Source organism: Desmodus rotundus, chromosome 7 (assembly GCF_022682495.2).
Source record: "Desmodus rotundus isolate HL8 chromosome 7, HLdesRot8A.1, whole genome shotgun sequence".
NCBI classification, from domain to species: domain Eukaryota; kingdom Metazoa; phylum Chordata; class Mammalia; order Chiroptera; family Phyllostomidae; genus Desmodus; species Desmodus rotundus.
This window is the reverse complement of record NC_071393.1, coordinates 118,601,128-118,620,190: the sequence shown is the minus strand read 5'-3', so window position 1 is coordinate 118,620,190 and position 19,063 is coordinate 118,601,128. Positions and strand designations below refer to the sequence as shown.

At 46.9% G+C, this 19,063-nt stretch overlaps 1 protein-coding gene across 1 annotated transcript in view; it reads right to left on the bottom strand.

Annotated features, from left to right (window-relative positions):
- Window positions 1-771: 771 nt before the first annotated feature.
- The window catches only part of ADCK1 (aarF domain containing kinase 1), a 127,774-nt gene continuing 109,482 nt past the window's right edge, over window positions 772-19,063 (bottom strand). The window contains exon 12 of the mRNA XM_053928786.1: window positions 772-890. Coding sequence (XP_053784761.1) covers window positions 876-890 — 15 coding nt within the window. The 3' untranslated portion in view covers window positions 772-875. The remainder of the gene's footprint in view (window positions 891-19,063) is intronic.

The following is a 19,063-nucleotide window of genomic DNA, read 5'->3' as shown; positions in this document are numbered from 1 at the left end:
CTCCGTGAACTCTTCCTACGCCAGTGTGAGAGAACTCTCCAATCCTATGCCAGGGCCAGGTAGGCCACCTGTCTTCGTCTGCTCAGCTGCCATACAAAATGCCATACACTGAGTGGTTTAAACAAGAGAAATCAATTTCTTACAGTTCTAGAGTCTAGAAAATCCATGATCAAAGGGCCAGCAGGCTGGGCTCCTGGTGAGAGCTCTCTTTCTGCCTTGCAGCCAACCACCTTTTGCTTGTCCCCACATGGCCTTTCCTTGGTATGTGCAAGCTTCCTCTTCTTATAAAGATACCAACCCTGTCATGAGGGCCCCACCCACATGACGTAATCTAACCATAATTACCTCCCCAGAGCCCCATCACATTCTAAGTACCATCACATTGGGGATTAGGGTTTCGACATACAAATTTAGGGGGGAGGGGAGACAGGAACATTCACTTCATAACAGGCCATAACTAGTGGGGATGATCAATATAAGAACTTGGTCCTCAGGTGACTGACATAAAAACTGAATCATTCATCTATTGATTCATTCATTCACTCATTCATTCATTCATCAAACTGATATTTATTAGGACATACTATATACCAATGCTCTGCTTTGGGGTTCCAGTGTTGATTCAAGTAAATCTAGTTCCTGCCTTCATAAATTATAGTCTTCAAGGCTGACAACCAGAATCTGTGGAGGAGAGAGCACCAGATGTCAGTGTAGGTCTCCACAGAGTTTATTCATTCAGCCAACAAACATGTAGAGTTTGACTGTGTGCAGAGACACAGGTAGAAATCAGACATGGTCCTTGCCCTCAAAGAACTCACAGTTCAGGAGGCAGCAGCAGATGGCAAGTGCAACGTGTTACGTTCTACAGAGTTAAGTCATGACGGGCGTGCCTGTAACATTGGTACGTGTAATTACACAGCAAAAAGAGAGAGAGAGAACAATCAGATAAATATCACAGTGGTTCACCCGCTATTCCTCCCAATAAGCGATGCCCCAGCGTTAGCAGAGGATGGGAAAGCGAGGCTAGTGCACCTCCAGTTTGTTCCACTTCCCACTACCCCATGGGGCGTGATCGTTGCCCGCCTCACTGGCATTCATTTGTGACTATAAACACACTTTTTTCTTTCCTCAAGGACCCTAAACGCAAGTCAACTACTTCATCGGGTCATCAGCCAAAGAAGTGGGTTCAGTTCCATCACAGGCTGGGCTGACCTCCTCACGGGCTACCATGCACTTTGGGGGTGGGTTGACCAGACAGTGCATCATCCCAACCAGGGCACCACTGCGAGTGAAATGAGGCGAGAGTGATGCTCACACCAGAACGGGAGGCATAAAGTGGGACCGTCCTGGCAAGCGAGACTTATGTCGTCTCTACTTATGGGTGACTTCAGGGATATTTATTTATTCATTTATTTATTAATCTGAAATAACAAAAATCACAAAATCTGAGGAAAATAATATAATTATTCAATTGCCCAACGTATCTTTATAATAGGTTTTCTTCCCCTATTTGGGGGGAATATATGATCCTTGATCACTATTTCATAGGGCCAGATTTATATACCTTCTGAAGAATAAAAAGATAATTAAATTTTTTCCTTCAGCATGCCTCATTAAAATTTATTTTTATTGTTGATAGTTGATATGCACAAAACACTTGAGACATGCTATTTGCAGGACTACTACAGGTTTTACCCTATAAATGTAGGAATTCTAATCAACTCCATGATTCACAATGCCCATAAAGAAGTATTTGGTGTATTTATAAATGCATAAGCTAAGTTCTTAAACACTTCTCTGATAGAAGAGAGCTTCCACTACACCAGGCATCAGTGAGTACCAAATTTCCCACTTCCTACAATTTTATTCATCTGGTAAGTGGAAGAATATTATACTGACCAGCTTCTGGCTCTGTACCTTTTAATCTTTTTTTCTCCTATTCTACCAAATATTTCTCATGCTGGGAGCAGGACACAATCGCATAGTGACATGACCTCTGGCCCTGCACCTTGGTGTCAGAAAGCCAGGGAGTCAACACAGTAAGCAGTAGAGAGTATTTATGGAAGCAAGCCATTTCCGCAACAGGACCACTAGCAAATGACTGCGAACCACAGAATCATATCCCACTAAATACCAACTAAATGCATTTCCAGTCCAACTTCTTCTCAGCTGGATCCCCAAAATTCCCATGGCCATTCCAATGCCATCCAACACAGGGGAAGTGTGGCAGAGGGAAAATTGGAGCAGAAATGGCAGTTTAATGATCTGCAGTTGAAATATGTTACTTTTGCAAAGATGGTTATGAAAGCACATGACCATGTGAACACATAGGAAGTGAGGGGCTCTGAGGCTTAACTCCATTACCTCCGTGGGATAATGCCCTGGCCAGCAGCGTCCTGGGTGCGGTCTGGCCAAGCACACACGCAGGGCTGGGAAGGAGGAAAAGAGGCGGCGGCCCTTCTTCTGTGCCAGTGGCTGTTGCTGGGGTATGAGATTTTGCAATGGTCCTTAGGCTCAATGGTCTACAGTCCACACCCCCACTTTGGGGCTCTGGGCTGTGTAGGGCAGCTATGTGGGTCAGCGGCAGCTTTCTCCTGTTTTTTGTTTGTTTGCTTCAATGTAATTTCAATCCTAATTTCAAACACACAGGGAAGAAGAGAGTACAATGAACACCCAAGTACCATCCACCTACTTTCAACCATCACTAATAATTATGCCGTGTTTCACCGTGTAACTGAACCATTTCATAGTAAACTTAAAACATCAGGACACTTCACCCATAAATGTTTCCACACATAGAGTAGGGATATGTCTCCCGTTAACAACAGTACCTGTACCGCAAGGAACAATGACAGCAGCAGTTCCCCAATATCACCTAAAACTCACTTCACATTTAAATGTCTACAATCGTCCTACAAATATACTTTAGAGCCATTTCTTTGAAATCAGGACCCAACATGTTGCAGGCAGTTAATTTGTTTACAATGCCTCTTAAGTCTGGTCTTATCTAGGACAGTCCACCCTGGTGACATTGACTCTTGGAAGAGAGCAGGCCAGCTGTCCTATAGACTGCCCCACATTCTAAATATGCCTATTTCCTTGTGCTGTCATTTAACTATCCCTAGCATTTCCCTCAAAATCAGGTAAACCTAAAGGCTGGTTTTTTTAAGCCAGATTTATTGAGGTATAATTTATGTATGTTTAGTAAACACGATCCTTTTTACTTTACAGTTTTAAGCTTTTCAACAAATGCAAACAGTCATGTAATCTAAAAGCTTGGTCTGATTCAGATTAACATGATTAATCAGAATGCTTTAAAGCGGTGCTGTGAACTTCCTATTGAATGGGCAGCTTAAAGCAACACCTACTTATTAGCTCAGAGTCCTGAAGGCCAGAAATCAGGCAGGGCCTTGCTAGGTTCTCTGCTCAGGATATCACAAAGATAAAATCAAGGTGTTAGCAGGCTATGTTCCCATCCGGAACCTCGTGAAAGTTATTCTGATTTTAATTCAGTTCAGACTGATCTTGATTGTTAAGGGAAAACTAGACTGATGCTACTAAGTGTGGACATAAAAGGCTTATGTCTGCAACCCAGAGGATGCCTACTAGTACCACTTTAAAAGTTGGTGGAAAACCACAGTAACTTAATAGAGGCAGAACCACCGAGAGATTACATCCTTCGGCAAGGAAGGCTTGGGTCATTCCACGAGACAGAGAACCCTGAACAGCTGGATGCTGGCTGTTCAAAGGGAACAAGGAACAAGGGATAGATGGCAGAAGAAGGAAATGGGTCACCTAAAGGGGCATTTCAGTGAGCCAGTTCTCTCCATAATTCCTCTTTTCCAAGACCCTAGTTCCTAATAACCATCAAAAAAGTCTACCTAGCGGGCACCAGTTACTTGTTGACTTTTCCCTAACACCTCGTCCCTGGTGTTACAGGAAAAGTGCTGTCCATGGCATGTGCTAATCTCCCCTGTTTACAGAGGCGGTGCCTTGATGGCAGACTGGAATTTCTGAGACGGAAGGAATGTGAGTTATGGGAGCCAGCTCCCTCTCTGCACAATGAGGAAGGGGTGGTCCGAGTGGGCAGTAACTTGTCCAAGATTCCTGGAAGTTAGTGGCAAAGCCAAGATGAGCACCCATGCCTCCTGGCCCTCCATCGGGACCTCATTCTGGTAAGTGTTTTGGCCCCCTCGGAAGGCCACTTGCTGCACCCTAAGTATGCTCTTCCTGTATCTCTTCGTGAGCACGGAGACGGGATCTTCTGTCACTTTGGTGCGGTCTTAATCAGCTCTTACCGAAGCAGTTACAGTGTGGTAGTGATAACACCAAAACTAAAGCCCGGCTTCTCACCCCAGCTTTTAAAAATTAAATTATGTAGGTAGATTATAGTTTCTATGGATTTCATTCAGGGTGGTAAGGGGCAATACAAAATATTTGCCCTGGGCGAACTCTTAAACCCTCTCTACTCATTTACGTGTGTGTAAATGAGGAACAGTGATAATACTGACCTCATATGATTGTAAATTAATACAGATATGGCGCATGATGCATTTTACACGTTGGCTATTACTGTCTTGCTGTTAACCCCCGCTTGCTCTACAGCAGCTTCATCTCCAGGTTAGGCACTCAATTCTTAACACAGCTTGTGACTTCGTGCTTCTCATTTTTAGCTCTGCCTCCTCCCAGGGGCTGTGGCCAGAGGGACGAGGCGATATGAGTGGCAAGGCCTGACCGGTGTTCCCACTCCTGTGCTTGGGGGGAGGGGCAGGGTAATCTCCATCCCGACCACGTGGAATAAGTTCCTGAGTGGAAAAAGACGGCCTATTTCTTCTGTGTACTCAGAAGAAACAAATGAAACACAGCTGTATGTTTCTAAGGGAAAAAATCAGGAAGCTTGTATTTCTTCACAGAAGCGAAAAATACATATTTCTGTTGGTTTAACATGCAAACACTGTATGTTTGAGTATAAATCCCTCGGCAGTTGGACTCAGAAGTGGTACCTGCCTGGCCCAGGTAAGTGAGCTGGACTTTGCGCCCGTGCAGAGCAGGCCCCAGGCTGCAGTTGTTCTCAGCAAAGCAGAACGTGGGGAAGACCTTTTGGCGGGGTCACTGAGAGGCTGGGATCCGTCAGAAGCTGAGGGGAGTCGGTGGTGTGAAGCAGGGAGGGAAGCAGCGAAGCCATGTCTAGCTGACCTCTCGGTCTCCTGTGCCTCAGAGCCCGTTTCTGCAGGGGCCAAGGAGAGGCCCTTGTCAGCGGTGCTCAGATGTCTCTTCTGGACTTGCATGGAGCAGAGACGTCCATGCACCCAGGGAGGAGACGGGGCAACACAGAGCCTCTCGTGGTCAGAGCAGCACCAAGGGGTGACCATGGGGAGGGGCCGAGCCAGGCACCCGCACAGGCATACTGCACCTGAGACTCCAAGAAGCCTCCTTCCCTGATGGTCTCTTCTATTTTGTCAGTCTTGGGAAAAGTGGGTGGGGGCTGAGGGGTGGGAGATGCTGTTTACTTAACATCCTGTAACCGTGGCCTTGAGTAACCAAGCATTTCATGTCAGAGAGCAGGAGGGAGGGAATGGGAGAGAGCAGGAAACAGAGAGAGAGAGAGAGAGAAAGAGCACATGGGCATAGCAGTTGCCATCGTGATCATTACTTTAAATCATTTACCGTGCATTTGTTTATCTGTGCATACTTTTCTAAATTCCATTTAGGACACAGGAGTTAAGAGAGCAGCTGGAGTCGGGATGCACAGGTTCATATTCCAGCTCTCCTCGTACAATGCAGTTGCTGTGGTAATTAGACAAAATAATGGATGTGAAGGTACTGAAAAGCACCTGGCACGCAGAAACTATCGCTGTCATTGACTTGATGGTGCTGTAGCCAGGGACTGTCTTCCACAAGGTCCCCACCTTCTTTGAGCTTAGATCCACTCTAATACAGAAACATACATGGTAGTTTCTGTTTGTAAATACACATGCACACACACAGGGCTGAAACAGATACATGGACGTGGAAGACACATTCTGTGATAGGCTGAACTCCACAATGGCCCCCAAGAGATCCACCCCCACTCCCCACCCCCGCCAAATGCCCACACACAGCCCTACACATCGTCTAAAATTCCCTCCCTTCTAAACGTGGGTGAGACCAACAGGATGAGATGTCACCTTGTGATTTGGTCTTCCCTGACTAGGCACAGATGGAAGGATTTTGCCACATCATTGGTTTGGAGTTAACCAAAATGGAGATTATCCGAGCTGGGACCCGATGAATCAGGTAAGCCCTTAAAAAAGGGACTGGGTCCTTCTTGAGGATAGAGAGACACTCGCCTGCTGGCCGAGAAGCAGCAAAACAGCCATGTAGTGAACTGCCTGTGCACAGGGCGCCTTTGAAAGCTGAGGGCCTCGATCCTGTGACTGCCAGGAGCCCAGTTCTGCCAACAACCTGAAGGAGCTCGGAAGAGGATCCCGAGAACACAGCCAGGCTGGCACTGTGTTCAGCCTGGATCACAGCCTTGGGGGACCCTGAGCTGAGGACCCTAATGAGGTGCGGGGCTCCTGACCCACCAAAAGTGTGAGAGAAATGTGTGCCATTTTAAGTCACTAAGTTTATGGTAATTTGTTACACAGAAAAAGAAATGTACAGTCTATGTCTGCTTAAAGACAGCTGAATTGTTAAAAATGAGTGTGCCTAAGTGTGTGTATGCACACATGTGTACACATGAGAGAGAGAGAAAGAGAGAGAGGAGGGATTTAAAATACGACCCCATTATTTTTGGAGTATAATTGAAAATGTGGACTATCATTCATTCAACAAGGATTTACTGAGCACCTATTTACTGACTTCTGATTTCAAAAAGCTAACTCTTTGGATTTTCCTCCAGGGAATGGAATAGACTCAAAACTTAAGCAAAGAATTTGGGAGAAAACATTAAGAATAAAAGCAAGATTCCCTCTTCCCCACACCTTCCACCACTTCCCCCAACCCAACCCCAACTAAAAAAAAAAAAAAAATTCCAGGCTGGTGGGAGGGGAGAGAGTCAGAGGAAAGTTAGGAAAGCTGAGACATCCCTGGGTCCCAGAGACGGAGCCCTACGCCCTCCTCTTTGCACCTATTTTAAGTCTCAGAGTCCAGAGGGGTTTGACGTCAGAGGACACCTGTGACCATTTTCTAGGTAGAGCCACCTCTAGACTGGAGGCAGGGTCTCAGAAAGGAAAAAAAAAAAAAACAGTCTCTAGGTTTATGGCCTCAGAGCTCCCCCGTGCCCAGCACAGTTCAGGAAGGACATTCCCGCGATCGCTGTGCACAGAAGTCAAGGCAGAGCTGCTGGCCCCGACAGGGTGGAAGCAGAGGGGAAGGAGGGCCAGTGCCCAGGCAAACTGGTGAATGTCTGCAGGAAGGGAAGTAGTGGCCCAAACTGACTGAGTACCAGTCCTGCTCAGTGGAAGCCTGCGTGGCTGGACAGCATCAAAGGCAAGATGGCCCCTTGGATGCCTTGGCCCCACAGAAACCTCAGGACTCGGGGGACAGAGAGATAGATTCTAATGAGACCTCCCCCTCCTGGCTGGCTGGCTGGGCTGAGGCAGGTGGCAGCGGGGCCTTCTGGCTGCAGCCCCCACTGGGGGAGAGTCAGAACTGGGAGGGCCCAGTGGGGGCCGAGGTGCACATCCCCAGAAAAGCGCTGTGCTTGTGCTGCAGAGTATGAGCAGGAAGGCACAGGTTGGAGAAGGGGTCCCACCTCCAAGATTCTCAGCCTGATGAGCTGCCATCAGACCCGCTGCGATGACAATAGACATGATTACAGCTCTTCCTCTTTCCTCTTTGAGAAACAGCCCAATTGCCAACACCTCTTTCCTGGTTGATTGCCCAGCAGCTCCATTCAGCGCTACTGGAAGCTGAGGAGCTGCGGAGGACAAGGAGAAAAGCAGAGGCAAGTGGGGAAGGAGCCAGAGGTGGAAAAACTCTGGGGGTAGGGTCCTTTCCACGTCAGCCGCTGATTCCCAGAGGGCTCTCTGAGTCAAGCTGCCAAGTGGACCACCCTGACCACACCCTTGCAAAGTGGACATACAGTCACCCTGACGCCAGAACACTGCTGGTCCCTAGTGTCCCTGGAACAGAGCAGGGACAGGATGCTCCGCACAGGGTGCTGAGCACATTGTAATCACATGCTTTGGTTTGCACGCCTGCCTCGCCCACCCAAGGGCATACCTTTGTTTACCTGTGTGTGTGTGTGTGTGTGTGTGTCTCTTTCTTTTGGGGGGGCCCAGCTCACCCTAGGTAGACAGGAAATATTATGTGTCTAACTCACTTAACTAATGCCTAACCAACCTCAAGGACATGTCATTACCACATCTGAACTCACCTGGTGAGCTACTTCATACAACCGCTACCAGGAGAAGTAGGAAAACACAGCCTGCCCCATGAAAGAACACAGGAGGATGAGGAGGAAGTAACCCCAGTGCAGCTGGAGAGTAATTGTCCTGCTCCAGGAGAACCATGCCTGGACAACCTCCTAAAGCGAGCTGTTTAATCATTTGGCTCCAACTCTCCCTCAAGAAATGGCGGCACCTGAAAGAAAGGCAACCTAGTGGCCCCGGCACCTTGCTGTTCCCAGAGCGCTCTGGAGACTAGCAGCATCAGTGACAACTGGGGCCTTGCTAGAAATGCAGAATCCCAGGCCCCACCAGATGGGCACAATCAGACCCTTCATTTCACAAGAATGTATATTTGGGTTTGGGCTGCAAGGCCTTCGATTATAGAGAGAAAGGAAAGAGCCTTGAGAGTTAGGAGCAGGAAGACCAGTGAGGTGACTAAGAGCACCTCACTTAAATGGTAGGTGTTCATTGTATATACTAATTTCTAAACTAATTATTATTCAACAGTCAAACAAGAGAAAAATCAGCAAGATGTAGAGTACAACACAGGACATCTGCTGCCAAAACCAGCCTGCCCGATCCCAGCGTGTGGCCACGTGAGATTTTGAACGTACAATCGTCCGTAGATGAACTGGAAGCCAGCGGGGCTTACCCACCTGCCACTTCCCCCACCTAATCCTTGACAGCCACAAACACTAAGCCCCCATCCTCCTTCCTTAGGAAAAATTGGCCATCTCCTACTTCATTCCCAGCACAAAGTAAAAGCTCAATAATTGTGTGCCAAATAACAAAAGTGTTGTGCTAGCAGGCTTAGATCAATTAGTGATTGTAATTGAAGCTGAATGTAATTAATTATATAATTTGGGGCTGTTCAAGTTTAATTCTACTAAAATTACATCATGAAAACCAGGCAGGAGGAAGGCTTAGAGAGAGACGTAAAGGAGCTGTGAGCAAAGCCTCCATATGCAGGAGGTGCCCCTTGAGTGGGACCCCACACTAACAGTGAAAGACTCACGTGGCTGTCTAATTAAAGAGGGGGTTCTGATCCTGAGTCCCATCTAGACACAGAGTCCAAAACCAAAGGCTTCACTACAGTACCAGGGCTGTGCAACAGTGGGCACTCTCAGCAGTGGCTCTGCTCGATTTGGGGACATCGATTTGCCTTGACCCATTGCTACTACTGTCCTTCCTGCCACATGAATCTCTAGTCTCACAGACTCAGATGTGTTAGAGCTCAAAAAGGATCTGTGGAGAATCTTTACACCTTGCACACCCTTTTACAACAAATATTTGGTATTGCCCCTTCCCATCCTGAAGTGAAAGCCATAGAAACTATAATCTATCTACATAATTTAATTTTTAAAAGTCACACTGACACAGGTGGGTTGCACTGGCCATTCAAATGTAGGCTCTTTATTGCCATTGGTTATACGCTTTTCCAAAATGGTGAACAATAATTCCTAAAGAAACAAATCATCCCTCCACTCTCAAGGTAATTGCATTCCTGGAAAATTCAATGACTTTTAGAACCATGCAAAAAGAAAAATGCTTTGCCTTTACATGTAAAACAGAATTAAGTTGTTGATTCAGTTCGTTGTAAACAGGATTTTCACCACATGGATACCCTGTGGGGCATTTGGAAATCACACAAGAAAATTCACAAGAAAATTCACAAGGTCACAAGAAAATTCTTTGTTGAATGAAGCTGTGCTGCCCATAGAAGACATCTAGCATCCCTGGTGCCACCCACTCGGTGTCAGTGACAAGCCCCCCAGTCATCCTGATAATCAAAAATGTCCCCACACATTTCCAGGAAGTCCTGGGGATAAGAGCACGCCCCTGAGAACCACTGATCTAACCCAATGTCCTTACTTTGCAGGTGAGAAATCAGAGAGTGGGGAGGAAGAGATTTCCCTAAGTGACCCACAGGTCTCTGCACTCCGTGCCAAGATCCCTCCAAGCTTCACGCAGCAGCTTCCCACACTGAACACTGTGGGAGATCAGGCTCTTAACAAGAATGCCCTGGGATCCAATACAGAGACCCAGGATGGTGCCCCGCACCCCAGAAGCTCCAACTCCTTGCGAGAAAAAACATGGCCATGCAGTGTCCATGCAGTCCTCTAAGCTGGGGAACGACACTGTAATGCCTTTAAGTCAGTCTGCCCAAGTGAGCCTCAGATGTCTTTTCCGCACCACCAGAAAGTTAGGACTGTTCTGTCATTGTAAAGAAGTTAACTTACTTGTCCTCCGATGCGCATTAATGAGAGCCCTGAAATGATGCCAGGTAAAGAAAGGATCCTATTTTGACAGCAAAATTAGCAATTGGGCATTACGTGCCAACACTGCTCATTCAGTAGCAGTTGGCTGGAATGCTGTGCTGAGGATTCGGGAGCCATACCCCAGCTCAACCCAAAAGGATGCAGCGATGGATCTGTGCAGTTTGCATTGGCCACAGTAGGGAGTGGCAGCCCCATGCCAGATATTTGCCATATCTGTTTCGGAACCCCAGACAAATCCTATCTACTTTCCTAAGTCAAGGCTCATCAGCTGTACCAATAACAGTCTATTTCATTCCACTGGTTTCCTTGTTTAAAATCTGAGGCAAATGTCTCCTTCCGAATGGTTAACACAGTTCGAGCATGAGATAAATTGTTTTGCCGCAAGTGACGGTACTAGGACCTCATCTCAGAATCTCACTCACTCAGTACAGGAGCTGAGCATATGTACATACCGTTAGAAGGCAATATACACCTTCATATTGCACATAACGATCATCCTATTTCACGGTTCCTAATTCATAAAATAATATGCACCACACGAAACTCACATTAATGCCTACCATTTTCCATCTGAAATCTGTGTGCTCTTAGTTAAAGGATCAAGATGACACAATGCATAACAATTAATTATAATTAGGGCTTTGAATATTTCTTGCCAGGACATCTATATTTTGAGGAAAGTGTCTTTACACAAAATGGTGAAATATTGGTTATCTTTAAAGTTAATAAAAAGTAGGATACCTAGAAAAATACATCTATAGGAATGCAAAATAATCATTCAAAAAAACCTGCTTGTTTGATCAATACTTTTAGAAATACAAATTTAAGTCAAATGCACTTGCATGAATTGGTTTCAAAAATCTTTAAAATGAACAAGAAAGGCAACAAATAATAGGAAGATCAAAAAGATGTGAACACATTCAAGAATACTGTATTTGAAGTAAACTGGTCTTTGGCAGAATTGATCCTTAGGCAAAAGGGTTTTCGGCAATGTGACTACAGACCAGTTGGCTTTATGTGAATTGAACAAGAGTCAGTTTGGCGGGACAAGATGGGAGGTGAGGAAACTAGTGAGGAGACAAGATTTGAACCAGGACGGTGTTGGCAGAGAGGCAGAGGAGGGTTGGTGAATACAAGACACACAAGGAGGTAGAGTCTATGGGGGCTGCTCTGAAGGTCAAGGAGGGGTAAATGCTGCCTCGAAGCTTTTGGACCTGGGTGATTGCTGGTGGCACAATCCACCGAGACAATGAATGCAGGCACCTTGGTCAAAATGAAATTTGGGAAACACCGGCCTAGAAAAGCAGCATACAAATGATCTCATCAAATCTTGATTCCAAGTGGGGTTGCCGATCTGTGTCACTGGTCCCGAGAGTTGTTCAAATCCCTCTTTCCTCCCAGACCAGAGACTTCCAGTCCACCATTGCCTCCACTGGCAATGGCCTCCCTCCTTACCCAAGCCAGTTTCTTTCATCAGAGACACCACAGTTCCTCACCGGCAGGTGTCTTGTCCCATTCTTCTTGTCTCTCCACTCCTCCCCACAATAAATGGGCGTGGAAAGAATGCATGAATTCAGGCATGTGTAAGTGGCCACACAATGACCAACAAAAGGCCTGCTATGGCCTTCACTGTCCTGGCGTCAAAGAGCATACAAGAGATAAAGAAGTGTTCCTGGCCCTCCGAGGACTGCACTGGGCAAGCAGACAGTTGAGTGTGGGTGGTGGCAGTGGAGAGAAGTGTCAGGAGAACTGGGAGGAGGAGGAGGAGGCAGACGGACAAGCACACAGTGGTCTTTCGAAGCTCCCTACAGAAGGCAGGACTTGAGTGCTGTCACAAACATAGGGAGCAGATGAAGTAGACATAAGGAAAGGCAGATAGAGGCAGAGTGAACAAGAGCGGGTCATGGAGATGGGTAAGCCCATCTGTATGCCCATTTGACATCTGTAACACATCAAGGTCAGCCATTTAGGGACCTCATGACCCAGACAAGGAAAGAGGTGACAACCCTCACGTGAGCTCTAGTTCACTCAAACAGACATGTGAAATTAGAGAGAGAGAAGCTTCCACATACACAGTCCAGATCCCCAACTTGTTCCTGGTTAAACAGGGGTTCCATGAATAGGCCAGCAACTCAGGCCAATAGGGAACACCTATATGAGACTGTGCTTATCTTATATGCCCCAGGGATGTCTCCATCAAAATAATACTGTGATTAGAGAAACAGCTCCTGTCAGCCCTCTGAGGGTGACCTGTGAGGAAAACGAGAGAATTAAGCCTATTTCAGTCAAATAGACAGTTTCTAAGAACCCCATGGGGCATGACTATTATAAAAGGCGTTTCATACAACTGGCATCCAGCCAGAATGACATGGGCCTTTGTGATGGTTTTGACCGGAAAGCGGCACATAAAGTAGCCAACCAGTAGCCCTTACTCTCATTGTCTCAACAACAGTGATGGCAATAAGCACTTATTGTCCTTTAACCTTGTTTGTCCTCATACAGCTCTCTGGAGAGTGTCCAGTCTGTAATCGCCTCTTTATTTCTATCCCTGTAGACATCTCTATATTCTCCTCCAGACTTCCTCGAGGCTCTCCACACTCTCCAAACCTGGGTCTTGGGCCCTTAAACATAATAGCTGCCATGGTAGTGACTCTGAGTTAAAAATTAGATACCCAATTTTAGGTAACTTACATACACGGAAAAGGGGGAAGGCAGATTTATTGACTCCTGTAATTAAAAGATCAAGGATGGATCAGGCCTGCAGGAATGGCTGGATCCAGGGATTTGAAGGACAAGACAGGCAAAATAGCCACTGAGCAATAAGTGGAAAGGTGGTCATTCCCCACTGCCCTAGCTGAAAGGCACAGGAAGGTCCTTAGGGTCATGAGCCCACTGCAGAACCAATCTCTGTGGCCAGAGAGGTAGCCATCTTCCTACCCCCACAGTCTGTGGGAGATGCTGGATTGGCACACTTGCAGAAATGGGTGCCCCTGAAGGAAAAAGGAGTTCCGTTAAAGCTGCAAGGAAAGCTGAGTAGACAGACTGTCCTCTTGCATGCTGTGTATCTGTTTTTCAGTGTTGCTTTGCCTGTCACTTTCACTGTCATCATCCATTCATGGTCACCATAGCCCTCGGAGAAAGGCAACTTAAGGACAGGTACCCTGTGTCACAGCAGGGGAAGCAGAGGCTCAGAGACCAAAGCACCATGCCCAGTGACAGCAGAACGAGAACAATGTACCTGACCTCCCGCTCCCTGGCCCAGGGCAGGCACCCCAGGCCCTGACGAGAGAACCCTGTCCCACACTGGGAAGGAAAAAGATCAGAGTTTATTCTGGACACATCCTGCTGTCAGATGATGATGGCAATGAACTGTTACAAGTCCAATCTCACTTCAAATCAGCTCATTAAAATGTCCTGAATGCTCAAATTTCCTCACCAGTCCTGCACTTCTCTCCACATACTTGGGAGGGAGAGGAAGAAGTGAAAAAGCAGAACCTCCTCTATGCTCCTACTTAACCATGGAGCAAAATCTCTGCCAATGTTAACTCCCCTTACAAGGATTTCCCAAACAGGGCATATATCCCAGCATCCAGAGCTGCCCAAGGGGCTTGGAGTCTGAGACCCCACTGTTCAGGTGAGCTCTGGGACACAAAGACTCACCCTCTGCAGAGAGATGGCTGTCTAGGGGCTGCCACTGCCCAGCTGCACCCACTACAAGAGGCACAGAAGCACCTCACTGCAGGACCCCACCAGGCCAAGAAGGCTATGGGAAGACAGGGAGCTCCCACCTCTCACAGGCTCTGGGGAAGCAGTCCACTCCAGCAAAGGGAAATGCAGAGTCAGGAGTTGAAAGCCCAAATTCTGGCTGCGGACCACCTCAGCTCAAACCTGTCTCCACCATTCACTGCCTGGGTGCCTCCAGCAAGTAACCTGAGCCCTCTGTGCCTCAGTTTGCTCAACTGTACAAGGGAAATCACAGTGTTCCCTAGTGCTCATAGGGTTGTCACTTGAACTAAGAGAAATTGAATCCGTGCAAAGAGACTACTACATGGTCAGTACTCAGTATTAGCTATTATTGTTACTATTATTTTATCATCTATTGATAGCTAATTCTTCTACTAGAACAAAGCCTAGTCTAGTATTCCCAAGCCTACCACAGGGTTCAGTGGTGTGGTAGGTAGAACAATGACCCCTCTCAAAGATGTCCACTTCCTAACCGCTGGAACCTAGAAATGTTATCTTACATGGTCAAAGGCCTGGCAGGAGTGGTTAAGTTAAGGTTCTTTAGATGGAGAGGTTTTCCTAGATTACCCAGGTGGGCCCAGAGTCATCACAAGTGCTTATAAGAGGGAGGTAGGAGGGTCAGAATGAGAAAAGATGTGACAAAGGTGGCAGAGGTTGGAGTGATGCAGCCATGAGCCAAGGATTGTAGGCAGCCTCTAGAAACTGGAAAAAGTGAGGAAGTGGATTCTCCTCTAGAGCTTCCAGGAGGAATGCAGCCTGGCTGATACCTTGATTTTTGGATTTCTGATTTTTGAACTGTAAAATAACAATTGTGTGCTGTTTTACACTACTCAATGGTTAGGATCATTGTGACCAACATGGGGCTCTTGACTAGCACCTCCAAGCCACAGGTTCAGGGAGCATCTGATTAAAGAACACTCAGAAGAAAGCCTCCCCATGCTCTAAAAGCATCTGTTCACATTCATTCCCTTAAAAAATCTTTATCATGTCTACTCTGGAAAATAGCCCATGGCCACACTCACCACTCAGCAGCAGGCTCATTCCTAGGCTCCTTCCATCTTTCTGGTGGGCTATTTCCAGCGTGTTGGATTTTCATGGGTGATAGAGTCTGATTCCATTTTTGATGTTGATTGTTGACAGCTTTCAAGCCCCACCCCCACCTCTTCCTTTTGCCCCATCCCTGGGCAAGCTGATAAGAAAGTCCAGGTGCTCCCTCCCCTGGCTCTGAGGAAGTTCACACTATGCAAACCCTGCCCCACCCACAGGAGCCCTCATCCCAGTTCCAACCCCCAACCAAAGAAAAAACCAGAGTCACCACAACCCCACATCTCATTCATTTTTCACTCCAGACCAAACCTGAGCCCTTCTCCTTGGGGAATCCTTTTGCTAGTTATTATATGGGTAATAAACTTCATTTCACACCCATAAATGCCTGAGAGGGGGCCTGCCCAGCATCCAAGAATGCTAGAGGCCCAAATAAAACATCATGCTGTGCTTACTGCCTTAAAACCACAAAGGGGCTGCTCTACTTTTAAACATCCAAAACCACACACCAGCCTCCCCTGCTGGGAGGAAAAAGGGGCCACACCAACAAATTTCTAAAGAAAAATTTTCCAGAAGTCTTCCATAAGATTCCCCTTCACTTCTCATGCCATAGGCCACTCCTAGCTGCAAGGGAGTCTGGGAAGGCAAGACCTCACTTTTTCAGCCTCTCAAGTAGAGGGCAGGCAAGAGTTAAGGGTTTGGGGATAGTGTCTTCCATGGGGGTAATGAAAAAAATCAAATTTATTGAGCACTTACCATGGTTTCTCTTCTCCAAGTACTTTTATATGTGCATTACATATATTATCTAACTTAATCCTCCCAAGGACCCTATGAAGTAGGTATCATTATCCCCACTTTTCAAATTGAGGAATTGAGGCCCAGAGAGGTTGGGTTACTTGCCCATGATTAGGATTTGAACTAAAACCAACTCTAGAGCCCAGACCCTTAAGTACTACCCTATACTGCCTGCCTCAGTGTTTGCAGATGCTCCAATGTGTGTGTACTTAAATTTGGCACAAAAAGGGGCAAGCCCGCAAAAAACCAGGGGAGGAGACCCCCACCATCACCAACTACACACAGTCTTGGAACTACACACAGTTCCAAGAAAGCAGGAAACAGCAAGAACCCCTCCGTCCCTAATGCACCAGCCTGGGGAGCCCAGCCACTGTTAGCCTGAATAAAAGAAATCCACACTGCTGGCACTCCATCCTCCAGCCCTTCCTTCTCCATTATTACCCATTTAGAGAAAGGCCAGAAACCACTTCCATCATTCATGGTTGGGATCATGACTTGAAGTGGTCAACCACCGGTCCCAACGAGACACTGACTTGTCCCCTCTAGGCACTGGGAGGCAGCTACCAGCTCAGGCTGGTGCAAAGGGTGCCTACCACTCAGCAATATCCAATTAGAAAGTTCCCTACAAACCCCCACTGGAACTGCAAATACACCTGGAAAATGAAACCCTAGTGCCCTAGTGCTATCTTTTGGGGGATGGGGCTTGATGCTCATGCTCCTGACATTACATCCATTGGTCATTACATTTGTGTGTGTGCTGGGAGAGTCAATTTGTGGTAAATGTGAACATTAAAACTACACTACACTGACATGTTTTTACCTTGTGTTGGCATGTCTGCATTTTGTAGTTTCCTCGGAGCCTTTTAATTTGAAAATAGCCAGGCCTCCTTAATCACAAAGAGGGTACGCCTAAGCCCACACATGGAAGAGTTCACAAACTGCATTTCTTCCTTCTCCAGAAGACACATGGCAGGTGTGTGAACACAAAGCAGGGATTCCAACCCTGCTGGAGAGCTTTAAAGAATAAGTAAGTCATGTCAATGTTTTCCCAAATATGACATGCCTCACCTCTGTGGTGTTCTTCCCCACACCCACAGCCCCAGTCCAACCAGAAAAAACATCAGACAAACCAAAACTGAGAGATGTTCTACACAATACCTCCCCAGTACTCTTCCAAAGGTCATGGTCTTTCAAGGTCATGAAAACCAAGGGTAGTCTGAGGAATTGTCACAGACATGACAACTGAATGTCATACAGTATCCTCGATGGGATCAATTCTTTTTTTTAAGTTCCTGGCCCTTATTCAAACCAATTACATTTGTCGTTCTCCCTTACATTCCAAGACCCACAGTGGATGCCTGAAACAGCAAATAGTATCAATCCCTACGTATGCCATGTTTTTTCCTATATGTACATATCTATGATAAAATTAATTTACAAATTAAGCACAGTAAGAGATTAACAACAACAATAATAAAATGGAACAATTATAACAATATGCTGTAATAAAGGTTATGTGAATACAGCCTGCCCTCCTCTACCTCCTTCTCCTTCTCCCTCTCCCTCTCTCTGATAACCATCTGATAACCAAGAATGCTACTGAGTGACTAAGGGCATGTAGCAGATAGAGCGTGGACATGCTGGAAGAGGGATGATTCACATCCCAGCAGGACAGAGCAGGAGGACACAAGATTTCAGAATGGCACACATTTTAAAACTTATACATTGTTAATTTGGGGAATTTTCCATTTAATATTTTCAGACCAAGACTGATCATGGTAACTGAAACCATGGAAAGCAAAACCACCGATGGGGGAGAAGTACTATAAATCAGAATCTTGGGCCTGAGATCTTAGCAGCTGTCCTGGTGATCCCGGTGTGCCGGCAGGGTTAAGAACCATAGTCCAGAGTTTCCAACCGTGTGTGTGCATCAGCATCCCCTGGAAGGTTTATTGAAACATTGCTGGGCTGGGGTCTGAGAATCTGCATCTCTAATGACCTCCCAGGTTATGCTGATGCTGCCAGTCCTGGGACCACTGATCTAGGTCCTTGCAACTCAAAGTGTGGTCCTCTGACTAGCAGCATCAGCCCCACCCAGACCTGCTAAGTCAAAATCTGTGTTTTAATGGGGGCCCAGCTTCTGCCTTTACACGTGAGTCTGAGAGGCACTGCTCTAGAATGAAGGTGCAAGGAGAGATGAGGAAATGGGAGCTGAAACGGCAGCAGTCAGGGGCTTGATATCAGTCACTGCACCACTTCACCAGCCTGGCCTTCCTCTCACACCTGGGAAAGGAAAACATAGGAAGAACACATCACAGGAGTTTTGCCACTAGTAAGCCTGAGGCAGAACTGAGGAGAAAGAGTGTTTTGTGCCCTGGGCAGGGCTGCCCAGGAGCAGAGCACAGTGACCTGGCTGGGAGGAAAGCAAGCTGCTGGCAGGAGCTGAGGCAGGCTCCAGGGAAACCAGGCCAGGAGGCACTCAGCACGGGTTTAATGTTTACTCTGCTGAGGGATGACCTCATCCTTCCTTTAGAAAAGGAGAGAAAGCCAAGCTAGTCTGCGCAGCTTCATAACAGGAAGGATGGGGGTGCCAGAAGGAAAGGAGGTGAGAGCAGAGCCTTTTTGAACAAATGGGCTCTTACCAAAATGTTTACAGACAGAAGGCTTAGGGGAGTGAGCCTTCCACAGCTCCCCCATGGCCAGCTACCTGTAGCGGTGGCACCTGGTCACCTCTGGCATTCCAGGCCTCTTGTTAAATATAGGCCCCCAGATCCAGCCTAGCAAACATCACCACTCCAATAGGCCAGGCTGCAAGGAACACACCCC